General features: G+C 41.9%; 1 protein-coding gene and 1 non-coding gene across 8 annotated transcripts in view; both read left to right on the top strand.

The window, feature by feature from the left end:
• The window catches only part of MED1 (mediator complex subunit 1), a 61,751-nt gene that overhangs the window by 8,224 nt on the left and 31,065 nt on the right, over positions 1-22,462 (top strand). For 6 of the 7 annotated variants that reach the window (XR_003550606.1, XR_003550607.1, XM_006155887.3 and 3 more), the window contains 6 exons: positions 5,519-5,597; positions 8,697-8,751; positions 8,854-8,986; positions 10,371-10,399; positions 19,868-19,939; positions 21,190-21,264. Coding sequence is in view for 5 of the 7 variants with exons in the window: in XM_006155887.3 (XP_006155949.1) it covers positions 5,519-5,597; positions 8,697-8,751; positions 8,854-8,986; positions 10,371-10,399; positions 19,868-19,939; positions 21,190-21,264 (443 nt within the window). In the remaining 2 variants the exon portion in view is untranslated. Of the gene's footprint in view, positions 1-5,518; positions 5,598-8,696; positions 8,752-8,853; positions 8,987-10,370; positions 10,400-19,867; positions 19,940-21,189; positions 21,265-22,462 lie in introns of those variants that run through there. The other variant, XM_027774754.1, reaches the window with a different exon arrangement.
• On the top strand, positions 7,170-7,231 carry LOC114009157 (U7 small nuclear RNA). Its single transcript, XR_003550621.1, has one exon. It is a non-coding gene; the product is annotated as a U7 small nuclear RNA (small nuclear RNA).

Below are 22,462 nucleotides of genomic sequence, written 5' to 3'. Positions count from 1 at the left end.
TTTTTTATTGTTATTTTTTTTCTTTTTTTTTTTTTTTTTTTTTTAAAGTTGACCAACGAGAGGCAGAGAAAGGGGGAAATTGAGAAAGCAAGCTGCCAGGTCTGGAACTCGAACCATGGTCAGCCATGTGGGAGACCAGCTGCCTTAACCACCATGCCACTTGCCAGCTCCCCGACCCCTGATATGATTTTCAAATATGAACTGTGGTCACCCATGTAGGAGTCCAGCACCTTAAGGACTAGGCCACCTGCTGACCCTGAGACCTGTTTTTTAAATTTTTATTTTTTGTTTATTTATATGTTTTAGGTTTTTGCCATAGGGTGTGTGTACTCATCAGAAAGAAGAGACAGGCATAGAGAGGGAAAGTGAGAAATCATCCTTCAGGAGGCTGACCAGGTGGCAGTCCTTTTTCTTCCATTCTCTTCTTGGGATTCTGGGCATACATGCATATACTCCTGTCCTGATTTTCAAGCCACTGAGTCCAGAACTGAAGCCATGGTAGTCGACCATGTAGGAGTCCAATGCCACAACCAGCGTGCCACTTGCTGGCCCCAGTTTTACAATTTTTTGTTTTTAGGTTTTTGCCATAGGGCATGTATGTTTGCTGGAGAGAGCCAGAGACAATGAGAGGGAAAGTGAAAAATCACCCTCCCCCTCCCCGGGGAGATTGCTGTGCCACAGTGAATTCTCCTCTATTGTCTTTCTGGGACTTTAGAGATGCATGCACATGTGCTGGTGTGATTTTCAAGCTGCCAAATCAGGGACTCGAACTGTGGTTGGCCATGTGGGAATCTAGCACCTTAACCACCATGCTACGTGCTGGCACCAAGAGACTTGTACATTCTTTTTTCTTTTTCAAAGAGGTTTTGCATTCGATGTGTCTGCTTGTCGGAGAGAGAGACAGAGACAGTGAGAGGGAAATATGAATCACTCCCAGTGGGGATGGCCATGTTGCAGTCTCTTCTCCGTTTTTTCTTTTCTTTTTTTTGGAGAGGTTTTTCGCTATAGGGCGCGTGCACTCGCCAGACAGACAGAGAGAGACATAGAGACAGAAAGCGAGAAATCACCCCCCACGGGGGATGGTCACGCCGCAATCCCTTCTCCATTCTCCTCTCGGGATCTGGGGCAAGCACACACACGCACCTGGCTTGAGTTTTCTTTCTTTTTTTTTTTTTTCTTTTTCTTTCTTTCTTTCTTTTTTTGGGAGAGATTTTCACTATAGGGCGCATGCGCTCGCCAGACAGACAGAGAGAGACATAGAGACAGAAAGCGAGAAATCACCCCCGGGGGGATGGTCACACTGCAATCCCTTCTCCATGGGCCTAGTGTGAATTTGAAACTGTGAGTCTGAAATTAAAATTTGCTAAAAGATTTCTGTAATTCAAAATTGTACAAATGCATGTGTATTTCTGTCACAGACTTGTTGTCAGAGAAGGTATTTAAAAATTTTTTTAAGAAAACAATTATTTATTTAATTCCATTTGTTATTATTATTTAATTTGAGCAGCAAGAGACAGAGAAAGGGAAAGTGAGAGAGTGAGTTATCAGGTCTGGGACTTGAACTGCAGTTGGCTGTGTGGGAATCCAGCACCTTTAACCACCATGCCACCTGCAGGGCCGGTAAATATTTTTTAATGATTTTTAAAATTTATTTATTATTATTATTATTTTTCACATGTGTTTTGCCAGAGAGGGAGAGAGGAAGACGGAAAGAGAGAAAGCGAGCTGCCAGGTCCAGGACTTGAACCACAGTCAGCCACATGGGAATTCCAGCTCCTTAACCACCACGCCACCTGCTGGCCCCCACCTTTTTAAAAGAATTATTTATTTACTTATGATTATTTTTGGTAATTTTGGGAAAGAATTATTTTGTTTAACTTTTTTATGCATTTATTTTTAAATTTTAATTTGACCACAGAATGATTGAGAGCGAGAGCGAGAGCGAAAGAGAGATACTGAGAGTGAGAAAGCAAGCCACCAGGTCTGGGACTCAAGCCACCGTCTGCCATATGTGAGTCCAGCGGCCTTAGCCACCACGCCACCTGCTGGCCCCCAGATTTTTTTTTTTGGAGAGGTTTTTTCTTATAGGGTGCATACACTCACCAGAGAGACACAGAGATAGAAGGTGAGAAATTGCTGCCCAGGGGAGATGGCTACGCTGCAATTCCTTCTTCTTCCATTCTTCATTCTTGGGACCCTGGGCATACATGCTCGCTGTGAGTTTAAGCCACTGGGTCTGGGACTTGAACCGTGGTCGACTACATGGGAGTCCAGCGACATTGCCATTATGCCAACTACTGGTCCCTGAGAAGGTATTTTTTTAAAAAAATATCTTCAATAGGAACCAGCAGATGACAATTGTTATGTTGCTGGACTCTTACATGGTTGACTAAGGTTTGAGTCCTGGATCTGGCTATTTGAAACTCACTGTGTGCTCATGGCCAAAATCCCAAGAGGAGAATGGAGAAGAGATTGCCATATGGCCATCTCTCCTGGGGGGCCAATTTCTTGCTTTCTGTCTCTCTCTGTTTTTCCGATGAGCACATGTACCCTATAGCAAAGCTCTCTCTTTAAAAAAAAAAAAGTCTTCAGTACATAAATGGCAGTTTTCTAGTATGGGAATTCAGAGGTAAGGCAACCATCTTTTAGTTTAAAATAAGTTTTATCTGCATAAATGATACCGTCATTAATGAAATCTTGATAAATGATACCATCATTAATGAATCTTGCTTTGATCACCATGCCTTCCTTGTCTGCTTCTTAGTTTTGCAGATTAAGAAACTCAGTTTTATTATTTGTACATCAAGACTTTAAAAATTTTTTCAACAGCTTACATACTAACCAAATTTTAGTAGGCTATAACATGTAAATCAGAATATCTATTTGTTAATTTATAGAAAAGGTTTATCTTTCCATTTACCAAAATGCTAGTACTCATTGTCTAGAGCACGCCTTTCTTTATCCAAGGTACAAGGGAAGCTGATTATTAGTAAATCAGCCATTTGTTTTGTGAGGGTAGAATTAGAGAGATGGATTTATTTAGGGTATAGAAAATCCTGACAAACTATTTTTTTTTTTTTTTTTTTTTTTAAATTTTACTCAGCTTTATTTATTTAATTTATTTATCTTCACTTGACCAGAGAGGGACAGAGCGAGAGAGAGAAAGCAAGAAAGCAAGTCGCCAGGTTTGGGACTTGAACCGTGGTCGGCCATCTGGGAGTCCAGCACCCTTAACCACCATGCCATCTGCTGGCCCGACAAACTATTCTTGTACCATAAAACTTCACATTTCTGGGGATAAGAATCCCCCCCCCTCCTTGTTCTATTTACATTATCATTGTTCTTCACGGTATACCAAAGTAATGTTTCTAGCATCATACACTGCGGAAAGGAATGTTTTACAGAGAGAAACATTTTCCCTTTAGAAGAACTAAGCTATATTGTTTACTCTTCCAGAGTCCTTTTTTTTGTCTTATATATTTTATTTTATTTTATTTTATTTTATTTTATTTTATTTTATTTTATTTTATCTTTAGAGACTTTTTGCTGTAGGGTGCATGTACTTGCTGGAGGGACAGAGAGAGAGAAAGAGAGACTGAATGCGAGAAATCACCCCCTAGGAGGGATGGCCATGCTGCAGTCCCTTCTCCTCCATTCTCCTTTTGGGATTTTGGGCATGCATGCACATGTACTTGGCTGTGATTTTCAAGATGCTAAGTCCAGAACTTGATCCTGAGAGTTGGCCATGTGGGAACCAGCATCTTAGCTACTATGCCACCTCCTCTCCCTTTTTCTGTATCTTTTTAAAAGGTTATTAAAAAAAAAAAGGGGGGGGGGCAGCAGGTGGCATGATGGTTGAGGCTCTGGATTCCCACATGGTGGACCACAGTTTGCAAGCCCTGCCCTGGTGGCTTGCTTTCTCACTTCCTCTTTCTCTCTCTCTCTCTCCCGTGTCTCTCTCTCTGGTCATATTAAAAATTAATAAATAAAAGTATTTCTTTAAAAAAATTAAAAAGGTTATTTTATTTCTTTGAGAAGCTGGTGAGGGATGGACAGTTCCTAAACATGTCTTCTGGTTAAAATCCACCCTCAGCCTCAGCCATCCCAGATTTTGGCCATGCATTCATGAACCTGGTATGTACAAGGAGGCCCCAGACATGAACCTGGGACCTACTCATGTGGGTCCAGCATTGCAGAGCATTGTGTTAATAAACTGCACTGCTGTACTGGTCTTGGGGGGTTCCTTTTCTGTCTACATGTTCCTTCTTCTAGTCTGTCTAGTTTCACTAAGATTTGGTTATATTCATCAGATTACATGTAAATCACCTTGATAGATTTGAGAAATGCTAAATCTGTGCTACCTCATTAAACTGTCTAAATCTTTTTTTTTTTTTTTGAGAGGTTTTTTTTTTTTTTTTCACTATAGGGCGCGTGCGCTCGCCAGACAGACAGAGAGAGACACAGAGACAGAAAGCGAGAAATCACCCCCAGGGGGGATGGTCACGCTGCAATCCCTTCTCCTCCATTCTCCTCCTGAGATCTTGGGCACGCATGCACACGCGCCCGGCGTGAGTTTTAAGCCACCGGGTCTGGGACGCGAACCGCGGTTGACTACATGGGAGTCCAGTGACATAGCCATTACGCTAACTGCTGGTTCCCTGTCTAAATCTTTTTTAAAAAATTATTTTTTTTAACTTTATTTTAATGTGACCATAGAGGGACAGAGTAAGAGAGAGAGAGAAAGTGAGAAATCAAGCTGCCAGGTGTGGAACTCAAACCACGGTCAGCACCCTTACCCACCATGCTACCTGCCCATGTGTAAATCTTAGGTTGTAGTCACTTGTACAGGAGGCAGAGCTCATCTCTTACTTTTTTTTTTTTTTTCTTTAAATTTTGACTATAGGGTACATGTACTTTCCAGAGAGAGAGGTTAAGTAAGAAATAACTACACAGGGGTTATAGTCACATTGCAGTCCCTTCTCCTCCAGTCCCCTCTCAGGATTTTTGGCATATATGCATATGTGCCTGGTATGACAGAGAGAGATGGAGAGAAGGTGAGAAAGCAAGCTGCCAGATCTGGGATTCAAACTGTGGTTGGCCATGTGAGAGTCCAATGCCTAACTACCATGCCACCCCGTTAGCTCTCCCTCTACCCAGCCCCTGTGTGATATTTCAGTTTTTCCCAGGATCAGAGACTTGGACTATACAGCTGGCCAAGTGGGATCCAGCACCTTAACCTCCATGCCACCTAATGGCCTTACATTTTTGTTCAAATTGTTCCTTGAAGGTATCTTATTTTACATCTGGAAATATCTTTTTTGCCCTTCTCTATTTGCTTAGGGATGTATCCATGTATATGAATGTTTATTTTTTTGGCTCAATGGATAGAGTAATAGTTAAGAGTCTGTAGACTATCCTGAAATATATACTGTCAAGGTAATGTTTATGTTTACCTGAAATTCTGTTAGCTTGGTTAATTTATTTTTTCTTCCCTCAAATGTTTTTCTACTTCACATAGGAGAAGAGGGTTGTGATGAGTTCTGGAGGGCATCAACATTTGGTCAGCTGTTTGGAGACATTGCAGAAGGCTCTCAAAGGTTTGTTACCTTCAAAATAGTCTGATCACATAAAAACTCAAGCTTAAGAGGAATTGTTTTATACTTTCATTTGAACTATAAATTGTGACAGGTTATCTTTTTTTTTTTTTTTTAAAGATTTAACTTTATTCATTATTATTATTATTTTAAATTTTACGAGAGAGAGACAGAGAGAGAGAGAAAGCAAGTTGCCAGATTTGAGACTTAAACTGTGGTTGGCCATGTGGGAGTCCAGCATTCCAACCACCACACCACCTGCCATCCCCCAGGACATCTTTCTTACTACAATGCTTTCTTTTTTAATTTTAATTTTTATTTGCCAGAGGAAAGAGAGAAAGAGAAAGCAAGAAAGCACCCCCCAGGGGGAATGATCATACCAAAATCTGTTTATTTCTCTCTTCTTTCAGGATCTTGGGCATGCATGTATATGATGTGTTTTTCCTTTCCTTTTTTCCCCTAAAAATTATTTGATTGGGGCCAGCAGGTAGCGTGGTGGTTAAGGGTGCTGGGCTCCCACATGGCCAACTGTGGTTCAAGTCCCAAACCTGGCGGCTTACTTTCTCACCCCCAGCCCCCACCAAATTTAAGTAAACAAACAAACAAATAAATAAATAAAGTTAAATAAAATGATTGTTCAGAAAAAGAATTATTTAATTTTATTTATTTTTATTATTTTTTAATTTGACCAGAGAGATAGAAAGAGAGAGGGAAAGTGAGAAAGCATGCTATGAGACCCGGGACTCAAACTGTGGTTATGTGGGAATCCAGTGCCCCCTCCCAATTTACTCCCCTCCCCCTATGTGTTTTTCAAGCTCTTAATTTCAAGCTCAAAATTTAATTTCAAGCTCTCCTCTAAGCTTTTGAAACATTTATTTATTTTTAGTTCTGACTATAGAGGATATGCACTTGCCAGAGAGAGATAGGGACAGACAGAGTGAGACATCACCCACCACCCAGAGATGATGACCATGTTGCAGTCCTTCCTTCCTTCCTTTTTGGATTTTGAGCCCACATACACATGTGTCCAGCGTGATTTCTTTTTCTTTTTTGGAGAGATTTTCGCTATAGGGCGTGTATGCTTGCCAGACAGACAGAGAGAGACATAGAGGCAGAAAGCGAGAAATCACCCCCCCAGGGGGGATGGTCACGCTGCAGTCCCTTCTCCATTCTCCTCTCGGGATCTTGGGCACACACGCACATGCACCCAGCATGAGTTTTAAGCCACTGGGTCCAGGAGGTGAACCGAGGTCGACAACGTGGGAGTCCAGCGACATAGCCATTACGCTAACTGCTGGTTCCCTCCAGCGTGATTTTTAAGCTGCTGAGTCTGATGTTCAGTCTGTGCCTTGGCCTTTGGGATCTCGCCACCTTAACCTCCACACCATCTGCTGGCCCTTATACTGGTTTTTATCTTAATATTCCTTATTTTAGCATTAATAGATAAATACATCTTTAAGTTAAAGCTAACCTGTTCCAAATAAGAATTAATGAAAAAGAGAGAAATGTCCATTAAAAAAAAGGGGGGGGGAACTCGGTATATGGTGTGTGCATTCGCTAGAGACACAGGAGAAGTAGTGTCACAGCTCTTTTAGAATTTGTCTAGCAGGTTTTCCAGTTTTTACTGGAAAGCCCCCCCACCCCCACCCCACCCCACCCCCCAAAAAAAGAAGAGAGACACAGGAGAGAGAAAATGAGAATGCGTCCCCAGAGCAATAGTCATGCCTCAGTCTCCTTTCCTTCATTCTCTTTTTGGGATCTTCGGTACACGCGCACACCGTGCTAGGTCTGAGACAACCGCTCAGCCAGTCATGTAAGATCCAGCAGCCTCAACTACCTTGCCACCTTCTGGCCTTAAGTTTTCAAAAGTTTTTTTTTTTTTTTTCTTTGCTAAAGGGAACATGCTCACTGGAGAGAGTGGTAGAGAAAGAGAAGGAAAGTGACAGAGCAACCCCCTGGAGGGATGCCTCCTAAGTAGTTCCTTTGCCTTTCTCCTCTTGGGATTTTGAGTATGCACACACATGGACCTGGCATATTTGAATGTTTTTTTTTCCCTTTTTTAGAGAGAGAGAGAGAGCTTTTTGCTATAGGATGTGTGCATCCACCAGAGAGAAAGAGAGACAGAAAATGAGAAATCAACCCCTAGGGGGGATCGCCATGCTGTAATTGCTTCTCCATTCTCCTCTCGGAATTTTGGGCATGCACGCATGCACATGCACGCATGCACATGCACTCGGCGTGAGTTTAAGCCACTGGGTCTAAGACTTGAACTGTGGTCAACTATATGAGAATCTAGAGACATAGCCATTACACCATCGCTTGTCCCTTTATTTTTTTTGAGAGGTTTTCGCTATAAGGGCACAGGCACTCGCCAGAAAGACAGAGAGAGACAGAGAGACAGAAAGCGAGAAATAACCCCCCAAGGGGATGGCCACGCCTTAGTCCTTTCTCCATTCTCTTGGGATCTTGGGACACACGCACATTCACCCAGTGTGAGTTTAAGCCACTGGGTCCAGGACTCGAACTGCGGTTGGCCACATGGTAGTCCAGCAACATAGCCATTGCCAACTGCTAGTCCCACCTGGCATGTTTTTCAAGTTCCTGGGTCCAGGATGCAACTGCACAGTTTGCCAAGTGGGATCCAACTGCCTTTAACCACAACACTACCTAACTGACTCAAATAGATTTTTTTTTTTTTTTTGACTCTTAGTAGAACATAGGCCACAACTGGGCCGGCAGATGGTGTAGTGGTTGAAGCGCTGGATTCCCACATGGCTGACCATGGTTCGAGTCCTGGACCTGGCAGCTTGCTTTCTCACTTTCCCTCTCTCTTTCCATGTCTCTCTCTGTTCAAATTAAAATAAATAAATAACAATGATGAATACAATGAAAAAAAAAAGAATTTAAAAAAAGAAAAAGAACATAGGCCACACCTAAGCCTTACTTTTGAAGTTTATACATTGCCAGCATTTGAGCTATTAGTTATTGATATTTATGTGTTTGAAAGACAGATATGCACCTTAGGATATTTCTGTCTTTGAAGAATACCATTTAAGTTATTTGGAGTATCTTTTGTGATTTCTTTTTTCACCCTTTCTATAGTAACATCTTTACCAGCAATGACTGATCGCTTGGAGTCTATAGCAAGACAGAATGGGTAAGTAGTTTATCTGTAGGCAGAAATGTTTTAAATTAGTATTAACTTCGGGTGGCTTTATTTATGTGTCTATTAATTTTTGTTTTGGTTTGTTCCTGCTAGACTGGGCTCTCATCTCAGTGCCAGTGGCACTGAATGTTACATCACGTCAGATATGTTCTATGTGGAAGTGCAGTTAGACCCTGCAGGACAGCTTTGTGATGTAAAAGTGGCTCACCATGGGGAGAATCCTGTGGTATGTGTTGCTATTTCACTGGAATCTGTGGGGTTTACTTAGGGATATTAAATTTAAAATGAATTGTTGGGGTTTACATAGCTGGGATTTAGTTTTTTTTTTTCATGAGCCACTGTAGAGATGATGTGATAGGCTACATCAGTAGCTAAAGAGTGGAATTTAGAATAACATATCCATCTCTGACATCATCCAAGGGCTTTGACTTATGGAAACATCAGAGGAACCCTTTTCATTTCATGTCAACAAACATGAGCTGCAGTTGACCACTAAGTGCTGGAAATACAGAAATCATGGTTCCTACTCTCAAAGATGCCACAGTTAAGATAGGAAAATAATCTTAAAAATCTTGTAATAGAGATAAATGTAAAATGTGTGTAACTGGCCAGTTTGATAATTGATTTTAGGGATGGCATTAAAGAGAGTTTTTTTTTTTTTTTTTTAAAGATTTTTTTCTTTATTTCACATTTCACCAGCAAGACAGACAGAGAAAAAGGGAAAGTGAGAAAGCTAGCCACCAGGTCTAGGACTCGAATCATGGTCCACCATGTGGGAGTGCAGCATCTGAACCACTGTGCCACCAACTGGTCCCAGTTCTGATGTTTAATTTTTTTTTTTTTTGAAGAGGTTTTTGCTATAGTGCACATGTGCCGGCCAGAAAGAGAGAGACAGAGAGACAGAAAGTGAGAAATTACCCCTGTGGGGTGGCCACGCCTCAATCCCTTCTGCTCCATTCTCCTCTTGGGATCTTGGGCATGCACTCATACACAAGCGCCCGGCTGAGTTTAAGCCTCCAGGTCTGGGACTCAAACCACAGTTGACTACATGGGAGTCCAGTGACAGCCATTACACCGACTGCTAGTCCCAAGTCCTGTTTTTTTTTTTTTTTTTTTGAGAGGTTTTTGCTATAGGGTACATGCGCTTGCCAGAAAGAGAGAGACAGAGAGCGAGAAATCACCCCCAGGGGGGATGGCCACACCACAATCCCTTCTCCTTTCTTCTCCACTTGGGATCTGGGCATGGACGCACACGTGCCTGGTATGAGTTTAAGCCACCGGGTCCGGGACTTGCACTGTAGTCGACTGCATGGGAGTTCAGTGACAGCCATTATGTTAACTGCTGGTCCCAGTTCTGATGTTTTAAAGAAGCTACCAAAAGTTGGTTTTTTAAATGAACTGTTTCATATATTTGAATTTTTAATTACCCACCCCATTCCTATTATTCACCAAGTAAGAGGAAGATGCTTTTTTATATCTTAATATAAGGCCTTTCTATAGTTTTTCTATTGTTGTTATAAAGCATCTGCTATTAATAAAAGAGAAATATATTTGTTGTCTTTAAAAGTGTTAATATAGTTCAAAGTTTTAACATAACTTTTTTATTTCAGAGCTGTCCAGAGCTTGTACAGCAATTAAGGTGAGTAAATAAAATTTATTTTTATTTACTTTTTAAAAATAATTATTTACTTATATTTATTTATTTTAATTTGACCAGAGAGAGACATAGAGAGAGAAAGATACATAGGGAAAGTGAGAAAACAAGCCGCCAGATCTGGGCCTTGAACCACGGTTGGCCATGTGGGAGTCCAGCGTCCTTAACCACCACGTCACCTGCTGGCCCTAGCAAATAACATTTATATACCCTGATATGGTTAGACAATGCTGTTATGCTGAATTCTTCGTGGAACAAAAATAAATAGAATCCATTCATTGATTTGAGAAGGCTTGAGAAAATGGAGTCTGTACCATGAAAGACACATTTTCACTTAGGTTTTTGACATGAAAGACACATTTTCACTTAGGTTTTTGTTTATTTCAGTTTGACCAGAGAGGGACAGAGAGAGAGAGAGAGAATGAGAGTGGAAGTGAGAAAGCAAGCTGCCAGGTCCAGGATTCGAACCACAGTCGACCATGTGGGAATCCAGCACCTTTAACCATCATGCCACCTGCCGGCCCCTATGATAAACTCTTGTCTTGTAAAAGTGCTAAGCTTGGGATCAGCAGTGGTATAATAGTTACGTCATAGGACTCCCATGTAGTCGATTGTGGTTCAAGTCCCAGACCTAGCGGCTTAAAAACTCATGCTGGGGGACCAGCAGTTAGCATAATGGCTATGTCGCTTGACTCCCACATAGTCGACCGCGGTTCATGTCCTGGACCCGGTGGCGTAAAACTCATGCCGGGCACGTGTGCATGCGTGCCCAAGATCCTGAGAGGAGAACGGAGAAGGGATTGCAGTGTGGCCATCCCCCCTGGGAGGGGATTTATCGCTTTCTGACTCTCTGTCTCTCTCTGTCTGTCTGGTGAGTGCACGCACCCTATAGCAAAAATCTCTCAAAAAAACAAACATAAAAGGGGCCCTAGCAAATGGCGTAATAAATATGTCGCTGGACTCCCATGTAGTCGACTGTGGTTTGAGTCTTGGACCTGGCGCTTAAAACACACCAGGTGCTTGTGTTTGTGTGTCCAAGATACTGAGAGGAGAATGGAGGAGAAGGGATTTTGGCTAGGCCATCCCCCTGGGGGATGATTTCTCTCTGTCTCTGTCTTTTTTAGCGAGTGCATGTGCCCTACAGCAAAAATCTCTCTCTCTAAAAAAAACTTATGCTGGGCACCTGTGTGTGTGTGTGCCCAAAATCCAGTGAGGAGAATGGAGGAGAAGGGAATGAGGTGTGGCCATCTCTCTGGAGGGTGATTTCTCACTTTCTGTCTCTCTTTCTCTGGCTCTGGCGGGCACACATGCCCTATAGCAAAATCTCTCTCTCAAAAAAAGTGTTAGGCTTGAAGACAGTCTTTTATTTATTTATTTTTTTCTTTGTTATATGGCATGTTCTCTTGCCAGAGAGAGGCAGGAGATAGAGTGAGAAATCACCCCCAGGAGGGATGGCCATGCTGCATTCCCTTCTTCTATACTCTCGGTGGGTTCTGGGCATGCATGTATATGCTCCTGGCATGCTTCTCAAGCTGCTGGTCCACAACTCAAATTGTGAAGCTGGCCATGTGTGATCCAGCTCTTTAAAGTCCCTGTAATCTGCTGGCCTGAAGATAGTCTCTTTAGCAGTTGAGTCCTTTTCCACTGACTTACATTTTCTCTTTGAATTGAATGACAATTTCCATGCTTAAATTTAAATACAGAATTAAGACATTCTGGGCATTTAAGAAAGTTAGTACATTAATTTTGTTCTAAATATGGTAAACTTCATACAATATGTGAATAAGAAGAGTTAATATTGGAGCCAGCAGATGATGCAATGATTACGTCATTGGACTCCCACGTAGTCGACTGTGGTTCAAGTTCCAGACCTGGCAGCTTAAAACTCATGTTAGGCATGTGCACATGCCTGCCCGAAATCCTGAGTAGGGGAGAAGGGATTGTGGTGTGGCCATCCCCGTCCCCAGTGGTGATTCCTCACATTCTGTCTCTGTTTCTCTCTCTGTCTCTGGCAAGTGACACACCCTTGAGCAAAATATATCTCTTTAAGAAAAAAACAAAGAATTAGCATTGTGGAAGTAAGTTTTTTTTTTAAAAAGAATTATTTTATTATTACGTTTTAAAGAATTATTTAACTTTATTTATTTATTTTAATTTGACCAGAGAGGGACAGAGTGAGAGCGAGAAAGTGAGAAAGTCTAGGACTGCTGTCAGCCATATGGGTGTCCAGCACGCTTAAGCACCATGCTACCCCCTGGACCCTAAAGAATGATTTTATTTAACTTTATTCATTATTATTATTTTAATATTTCCAGAGAGACAGAAAGAGAGAAAAGTGAGAAAACAAGACTTCAGTTCCAGGACTTGAACCGTGGTCCGCCATGGGGGAGTCCAGCACCGTTAACCACTACGCCACCTGTCAACCCCAAGGAAGTAAATTATTATTGCTTTTTTTAGGGCGCTTGTGCTTACTAGAAAGACAGAGAGAGACAGAGAAACAGAAAGCGCAAAATTATCCCCTGGGGGGGATGATCATGCTGCGATCCTTTCTCCTCCATTCTCCTCTTGGGATCTTGGGCATACACACACACACACACCCCCACGCACACACACCACGTGTAAGTTTAAGCCACTGTGTCCAGGACTCGAACTGCGTTCTATTACATGGGAGTTTAGCCACATAGCCATTGCGTCAATTGCTGGTTCTGGAACTAAGTTTTTTTTAAAGAATTATTTTTATTGAACTTTATTATTTTTTAAATTTTAATTTGACCAGAGAGGGACAGAGCGAGAGAGAGAGAGAAAGTAAGTCATTAGATCCAGGACTTGAACTGCTGTTGACCATGTGGGAGTCCATTGCCTTTAACCACCACGACATCTGGTCCCCAACTTAATGTGCTTTTAGCCAAATGTACCAAATCTTAAGTTGGTTTAAAAAGTTAGGATTGGCGGTCCAGCCAGTGTCATAGTGGTTAAGGCAGCTGGATCCCACATGGCTGAATGCATGATTTGAGTCCCAGACCTAGAGGCTTGGAAAACACACTGGGCATGTGTGTACATGTGCTCAAAATTTGAGAAGAGAATGGAGAAGGAATTGTAGCATGGCCATCCCTTTTGTTTTTTCACTTTTTCTCTAAAATGTGTGCTAGTAAGGTACTGGTGCTTCTTAGGCTGAGAGTACATGATAGGCAGGTATTTGATTCCAGCCCAATCTGAAAGTGTGTGCTTGTTGTCCCACTTGGGAGGCTGAGGCATGAGGATTGTGACAGAGCAAGATCCTGCTTTTTTTTTTTTTTTTTCTTTAAAGAGAGATTTTTGCTCTTGGGTGCATGTACTCATTGGAGAGACAGAGAGACAGAAAGTGAGAAATCGCCCTCTGGGGGGATGGCCACGCAGCAGTCCCTTCTCCTCTATTCTCTTGGGATCTTGGGCACGCATGCACATGTACCTAGTGAGAGTTTGAACCACCTGGTCTGGTTGACTACATGGGAATTGAGCGACATAACCATTATACCATCTTGCTAGTACCGCAAGACCCTGTTTTGAAATAAAAAAGTAATGCCACTTAAAAAATGACCTTTTGGGGCTGGCAGGTAGTATGGTGGTTAAAGGCGCTAGATTCCAAGATGACAGACTGTGGTTCGAGTCCCTGAACTGGTGGCTTGCTTTATCATTTTCCCTATCTCTCTGTATTTCTCTCTGGTTAAATTAAAAGTAATAATAATAACAAATACGGAATTAAATAAATAAATATTTTAAAAAGTAGACATTTTTGGATGGTAGGTGGTATGGTTGTTAAGAGCGCTGGACTCCCACATGATCGAATGAGGTTTGAGACCTGAACCTGGAGGTTTGCTTTCTCACTTTGCCTTCCTCTCTCTCACTCTGGTCAAACTAAAATAAATAAAATGAAATAAAAATTTTTTAAAAAGAAATTATGATAATGATTAATAAAATAAATAGTTCTTTAAAGAAAAACAAAATGACCTTTATACTTTAACTGGCTTGAGTCAGGCAAAGTTGTACTACCAGAATACTCCAGAAAAATTTCTGACTTTCAGTTGGAATAGAACACTGTATTAATCTATAAATCTGGCTATGTATTAAAGTTAATTGGTAATCTTGTATAGAAATGGTAAAGAATGCTGGGACCAGCCATTGGTATAACGGCTATGTTGCTGAACTCCCATGTAGTCTACCCTGGTTCAAGTCCTGGACCCGGTGGCTTAAACTCACGCCGGGCGCATGTGCATGCGTGCCCAAGATTCTGAGAGGAGAATGGAGGAGAAGGGATTGCGGAGTGGCAACCTTCTCACCAACGGGGGTAGATTTCTCACTTTCTGTCTATCTGTCTGTCTCTGTCTTTCTGGTGAGCACACCACACACCCTATAGCAAAAACCTCTCAAAAAAAAAAAAAAAAAAAGAATGTTAACTTTTGCTTGATACTTTTTATTTATTTAATTTTTTTGGAGAGATTTTTGCTATAGGGCACGTGCGCTCGCCAGAAAGACAGAGAGAGACAGAGAGATAGAAGCGAGAAATCACCCTCCAGAGGGGATGGCCATGCCACAATCCCTTCTCCATTCTCCATGGGATCTTGGGCATGCACGCACACGTGCCCGGCGTGAGTTTAAGCCACTGGATCCGGGACTTGAACCATAGTCGGCTACATGAGAGTTCAGCGACATAGCCATTATGCTAACTGCTCTTCCCCCGATACTCTTTTTTAAAATAATTGTTTTTATTTAACTTTATTTACTTATTTATTTAAATTTGACCATAGAGAGAGAAGGAAAATTAGAAAGCAAGCCCCCAGGTCCGGGACTTGAACAGTGGTTCGCCATGTCAGAGTCCAGCATGCTTAACCATCACCTGTTGGTCCTACCTGATATTTTTTATAGTTTTTTTTTTCTGTAACATGCATATGCCCACTGGAAAGACAGAAAGACAGTGATTGGGAAAGTGGGAAATCACCCCCAAAAGGCAATGGCCATGCCACAGTTCCATCTCCTCCACTGTCCTCCTAGGATTTCGAGCATACATGCATATGAGCCCAGTGTGATTTTCAAGCTGTCAGGTGTGGGACTTGAACTGAGGTTGACCATGTGAGAGTCCAGTGCCTTAACTACTATGCCACCTGTTGGCACCAACCTGGTACTTTTAATCACTTAGTGTAGGTGGTAATAGTGAGGTAGTGAATATATTTTGCTGTTGTCCTTTTTTTTAAAGTTTTTTCTTATAAGGTATATGTGCTTGCCACAGAGAGAGAGTGCGAAATCATCCTTCAGGGGGATCAGTCTGTTCTCTTTCATTCTTGGGATTTTGGGTAAACACACACGTTCATCTGGAGTGCATTTCAAGTTGTTTTGTCTAGGACTGAAACTGTATAATCAGCCAGGAGGGATCCAGCAGCTTTTTAAGACATTTTACTTATTATTTTTCATTTGACCAGAGAGAGAGGGGGAAAGTGAGAAAGTAAGCCACTAGGACTGAGACTCGAACTGTGGTTGACCATGTGGGAGTCTAGCACCTTAACCACCATGCTACCTGCCAATCCTAAGGGATCCAGCAGCTTTAACCACTATGCCACCAGCTGGCCCTGCTTGTTTCTTTCTTTCTTAAGAATTATTTAACTTTATTTATTTATTTATTTTCAATTTTGCCAGAGAGAGAGGGATAGTGAGCCACCAGATTGGGGACTCGAACTGCCCACCTACTGGCCCTGCCTCTTGTTTCTTTTTATTATATTTATAGCACTATGGCCCTGTGCTCACAGAATGTCTGAAGTATCTGGCACTCATGGCGATTTAGCATTTTAGAAAACAGATATATGTATACACTTTTTTGTAAGAGGGATTTTTTACTATAGGGTATGTATACTTGCTGGAGAGAGAGACCGAAGGGATAAATCACCCCTGGAGGGATGGCCACACTGCAGTTCCTTCTTTTCCATTCTCCTCTCGGGATCTTGGACATGCATACACACATGCCTAGAGTGATATTTAAGCCACTGGGTCCAGGATTCAAACCGTGGTTGACTGCGGGAGTCTAGTGATGTAACCATTATGCCATCTGCTGGTCCCTATATGTAGATATTTTTACAATAAGGTGCATGTGCTCACCAGAAACAAAGTGAGAAAGTATCCTCTACAGGGGTTAGCCATGCTGCAATTCTTCCCCATTTTCCTTCAAGGATTTTGGTCATGCATGCACATGTGCCTGGCATATTTTTTTTTCTTTGGATGGGGGGAGATTTTTGCTGTAAGGGCACGTGTGCTCGCCAGAGAGACAGAGATAGAGAGATAGCAATAAATCACCCCCTGGGTGAATGACCACACTGTAATTCCTCCTCCATTTTCCTCTTGGGATCTTGGGCACATGCACTCATATGCCTGGTGTCAGTTTTAAGCTGCTGGGTCTGCGACTCAAACCACATTAGATTATGTGGGAGTCCAACAACATTACTGTTTTTTTTTTTTTGGAGAGGTTTTTGCTATAGGGCGTGTGTGTTTGCCAGACAGATAGAAAGTGAGAAATCACCCCCCAGGGGGGATGGCCATGCCACAATCCCTTCTCCTCTGTTCTCATCTCGGGATCTTGTGCACGCACACACATGTGCCCGGCGTGAGTTTTAAGCCACCGGGTCCGGGATGCAAACTGTGGTTGACTACATGGGAGTCTAGCGACATAGCCATTACACTAACTGCTGCTCCCATTACTGTTACGCCATTTGCTGGTACCCCTGGCATGTTTTTTTTTTTTTTTTTAGCTGTTGGGTCTAGGACTTGAACCATGTGGCTAGCTAGATGGGCTCCAGCTGCCCTACCCTCCATGCTATCTGCTGACCCTGAAAACATATTTCAAGTTTGAAAAAAAAATATTGAGTTGGAATTGTTGAGATGTGTAGGGCTGGAAGGTGATTTGGTGGTTATGGATGCTGGACCTCCCACATGGCTGACCGTGGTTTGAATTCCAGACTTTGTGGCTTGCTTTCTCACTTTGCTTCCCTCTCTCTTCTCTCTCTCACTTTCTCTCTGGTCACATTAAAATAAATAAGTAAAAATGATTAAGTAAAGTTAGATAAAATAATTCTTAAAAATAAAAACAAGATGGGGCCGGCAAGTGGCTTGGTGGCTGGATTCCCACATGGCCAACCACGGTTTGAGTCTCAGACCTGGTGGCTTGCTTTCTCACTTTCCCTCTCTCTTTCTCTGTGTCTTTCTGATCAAATAAAAATAAATAAATAAATAAAATGAATGAATAAATAAAATTAATTAAAAAAAATAAAAACAAGAATCCGGGACCAGCAGTTGGCGTAATGGTTATGTTGCTGGACTCCCATGTAGTCAACCACAGTTTAAGTCCTGGACTCGGTGGCTTAAACTCACACTGGGCACGTGTGTGTGTGTGCTTAAGATCCTGAGAGGAGAATGGAGGAGGAGGGATTGTGGTGTGGCCATTGCTCCTGGGGGGTGATTGCTCGCTTTCTGTCTCTCTGTCTGTCTCTGTCATTCTGGCATGTGTATGTGCCCTATAGCAAAAACCTCTCAAACAAAACAAAACAAAACAAAACAAAACAAAACCCCAATCCCCCCCCCCAAAAAAAAATCACAAAAATCTAAACTGCAATATTGAGTCCTAGAAATCTAGAGCTCAGTTTAAAAAAATTATTTATTTAATTTTGTTCATTATTATTATTTTCTAATTTGTCCAGAGAGAGAAGGAAAGTGAGAAAGTAAGCTACCAGGTCTGGGACTCTATCCATGGCCAGCCATATGGGAGTCAGTGCCTTCACTCTCATGCCATCTCCTGGCCCCAACTCTAGTTCATTTTAATAGGTTTTTTTTCCTGGGGCAAATCTGTTCATGGGAATATGTGGTTTTCCTTCAGAGTACTCACCCCTTTTCCCCTTTGTTTCCCCATCTCTTAGTATTTGTTTTACTTCTCTCCTCTACTCTTATGTTTCCATTTATTTGCAAGTTCTTTATATTCCCATCATATTCTCATTACCCTTATAATTAAAATTTTTATTCTGGGGGCCATGAGGTGGTGTTGTGGTTAAGGTCCTAGATTCTCACATGGGTAACTGAATTTGAGTCCCAGACCTAGTGGTTTGAAAATCATACTGGGCACGGGTGCATGAGTGCTCAAAATCCTAGGAAGAGAGTGGCTGAGAAGAGATTTTGGTATGACCATTTCCCTGGGGGGTGATTAGTCACTTGCCCTCTCTATCTCTTTCTGGCAAGTTTTTGCCTCATGGCAAAAACCTAAAAAAAGAAAAATTACCTCAACATCTAATTTCAGATATAAAGAGGAAAGGAAAGTGCTTTCCTTTAAACCAGATTTCATTATTTAGGTGCTAACTAGTAAAAAATAGGGATTTGCATTTAAAAAAATTTTTTTGTAAAAAAATATTTTGCTAGAGGGTTCACACATTCATTGGAAAGAGAAAAGAGAGAATGAAGTGAGAAATCACCTTTCTATAGTGGATGGTTATATTTCAATCCATTCTCCATTTCTTTCACCTTTTGAAATTTCACTCAGACTTGTGCCTCTTTTTTTTTTCCCCTCAAGCTGTTACATCTGGGACTCAAACTGTAGAGTTAACCAGATGAGATCTAGCTGCCATAACCACTACGCCACTGACTGGACTGAATTAGTAGCTCTTTTGACTGTTTTCTTTTTGACTTTTATACTGCTTATTAGCAGCATCTCCAGAAAAATGTGACAGAGAGAGAAAGGAAAATCTTTTCTTTTGCTCCTCTTGATTGACTAGAAAACTTTGGGGGAAAAAGGTTAGTACAGACTACTACTATATATATATATTTTTTTTTTTTTAGAGATTTTTGCTATAGGGTGCGTGTGCTCGCAAGAAAGAGAGAGACAGAGAGACAGAAAGCGAGAAATCCCCCTCAGGGGGATGGCCTTGCAGCAATCTCTTCCCCTCCATTCTCTTCTCAGGATCTTAGACATGCACGCATACGTGCCTGGTGTGAGTTTAAGCCACTGGGTCAGGGACTTGAACTGCAGTTAACTACATGGGACTCCAGTGACATAGCCATTGCGCCAACTCCTGGTCCCAGTACAGATTATTAAAATCAATTTCTTAGGGGCCAGCAAGTGGTGTGGTTGTTAAGGTGCTGGATTTCCACATGTCCAACTAGTTTGGGCCTCGCACCCAGTGGCTTGAAAATCACATCAGACACAAGTGTGTGTTCCCAAAATCTCAATAAGAGAATGGAGGAGAATGGATTGAGGTGTGGCTATCCCCTCTGGGGGTTGATTTCCCACTTTCCCTCTCTCTGGCAAGCATATGTGCCTTATGGCAGAAACTTTGGGAAAAAAAAGAGTGAGTTTTATATAGCCTTGATGTTTGACACTGTATTGTACGATTGAATACTAATAATATGTTGTAATTTTCTCCTTCCTCCCTCTTCCTGAACTCCCTATAGGGAAAAAAATTTTGATGAATTTTCTAAGCACCTTAAGGGTCTTGTTAACTTATATAACCTTCCAGGAGACAAGTAAGTATTTTCCTTTTTTTATGTTTTGTTTGGAAAAATCAGTTTAAATCAATAAGCTATGTTGTGCTAGAAATTTCCCTTCTCCATTTTCCCTTTCATCTGGAGTTTTTCTGGTGTATTTTATTCCTGATTTCTACTCATAGGTCAGCTTCTAACTTTCTCTATTTTAAAAGTATTTTATCAGTAAATAGGCCAGTTTTTCTTTTTCCTTTTTTTTTTGAGAGGTTTTCGCTATAGGGCGCATGCGCTCGCCAGACAGACAGAGAGAGACATAGAGACAGAAAGTGAGAAATCACCCCCCAGGGGGGATGGTCACGCCGCAATCCCTTCTCCTCCATTCTCCTCTCGGGATTTTGGGCACGCACACACACGCGCCTGGCGTGAGTTTTAAGCCACTGGGTCCGGGACGCAAACCGTGGTCAACTACGTGGGAGTCCAGCGACATAGCCATTACGCTAACTGCTGCGTCCCACCTTTTTGCTTCTTAAAGGAGATAACAGAAAGAGGGCCAGCAGACGTCCTAGTTGTTAAGGTGCTGGACTCCCACATGGTCAACAGTGCTTCAGGTTCTGGACCTGGCGGCGTGAAACTGAAACACTGGGCATGTGTGTGTGGATGCCCTAAATCCTGAGAAGAGGATGGAGAAGGGATTGCGGCATGGCCATTCCCCCATGGGATGATTTCGCACTTTCTCTGTTTCTGGCATGTGCAGTCCCTAATAGCAAAAATCTCTCTAAAACAACAATAAAAAGATAACAGATAGGGAACCAGCAGTTAGCGTAATGGCTATGTCGCTGGACTCCCACGTAGTCGACCGCGGTTCGTGTCCTAGACCCGGTGGCTTAAAACTCACGCCGGGCGCGTGTGCGTGCATGCCCAAGATCCCGAGAGGAGAATGGAGGAGAAGGGATTGCGGCGTGACCATCCCCCCTGGGGGGTGATTTCTCGCTTTCTGTCTCTGTGTCTCTCTCTCTGTCTGTCTGGCGAGCGCATGCGCCCTATAGCGAAAACCTCTCAAAAAAAAAAAAAAAAGATAACAGATAAAAATAAGTTTTGATAATACTAAAAATAAGCTTTGGTAGTGATAAAAATCACTTGATTTTTTTAATGTTTTGAAGATGTGTTTTTTAAAAAAAATTTTTAGTTACCTCCAATTTAGATTTGCATTCTAGGTTTTCTTTATTAATGTTTGTGTGTGTAAATGTGTATCTTTTCAACTATTAAGCTATGTTTCCTCATCTACTTTCCAGCAAACTGAAGACTAAAATGTACTTGGCTCTTCAGTCCTTAGAACAAGATCTTTCTAAAATGGCAGTGATGTACTGGTAAGACTGGCTAAGCATCAGTTCCGTACAATTCTGGGTTTTTCACCTAGGGAGTTTTGGGATTCTGTTTTATACATCTACCATAGTTAAATATGATTATATTACACATGTATATTTTATATACATCTGTATTTATATTTAAGGTATGTATGATAAACTCTTGTAATAGTCCTAGGCTTGAAGACAGTCTCTCTTTAGCAGGTGGGTGCTTTTTCCACTGAAATGTAAAATACAATTGTTTAGTTTCTATTTATATATATTTTTGCATTATCACCTATGCTTTTATTTTTCTAATGGTTTATTTCTCCCATGAGTAAGAGCAGAGAGATGTGGGATGGTACTCTCATCTAGGTCTTCATGCCATGGTCTACTCTTGGCCTTTATCATCCAGTGTTTTCAGGGAGACCCTAAGATGCGAACTAGGACTATTTCATGTGGGTCCAGTTGTGTTTCCTCTGTGCAACATCAGACCCTGTATTATATATTTTTTTTATTGGCAGATGTAAGCACTTGTCAGAGAGACAGAGAAAGGAACGGTCATGCCACAATCCTTTTTGCATTTCTCTTTCCTTTTGGGGCTGTGAGGATTTGCACACATGCACCCGACATGTTTTGCAAGCTTAAAAAGTAAAAGTCTAACTCACCATGTTACACAGTCATGTACACTTGGAAATAATCCTTTTACTTTGAAGGGGCATATGCTTGCCATATTGCCCATTCATAGGACATAGTCATTAGGATAGTGTTGTGAGACTTTTAAGAGAACTCATGTCGGGACCAGCAGTTAGCGTAATGGCTATGTCGCTGGACTCCCACGTGGTCGACCGCGGTTCGAGTCCTGGACCCGGTGGCTTAAACTCACGCCAGGGGCATGTGCGTGCGTGCCCAAGATCCTGAGAGGAGAATGGAGGAGAAGGGATTGCGGCGTGGCCATCCCCTCTGGGGGGTGATTTCTCGCTTTCTATCTCTCTGTCTCTCTCGGTCTGTCTGGTGAGCGCATGCACCCTATAGCAAAAACCTCTTCAAAAACAAACAAAAATTTTTTTTAGACAAACATTTTTTTTGAGAGGTTTTTTGCTATAGGGCACATGCACTCGCCAGAAAGACGGAGCGAGACAGAGAGACAGAAAGCAGGAAATCTCCCTCCAGGGGGCATGGCCATGCCTCAATCCCTTCTCCTTCATTCTCCTCTCGGGAT

Source organism: Tupaia chinensis, unplaced genomic scaffold (assembly GCF_000334495.1).
Source record: "Tupaia chinensis unplaced genomic scaffold, TupChi_1.0 Scaffold000477_1, whole genome shotgun sequence".
Lineage (NCBI taxonomy): Eukaryota > Metazoa > Chordata > Mammalia > Scandentia > Tupaiidae > Tupaia > Tupaia belangeri.
Note: the sequence above shows the minus strand (reverse complement) of the source record. Positions and strands in the feature narration are given on the sequence as shown.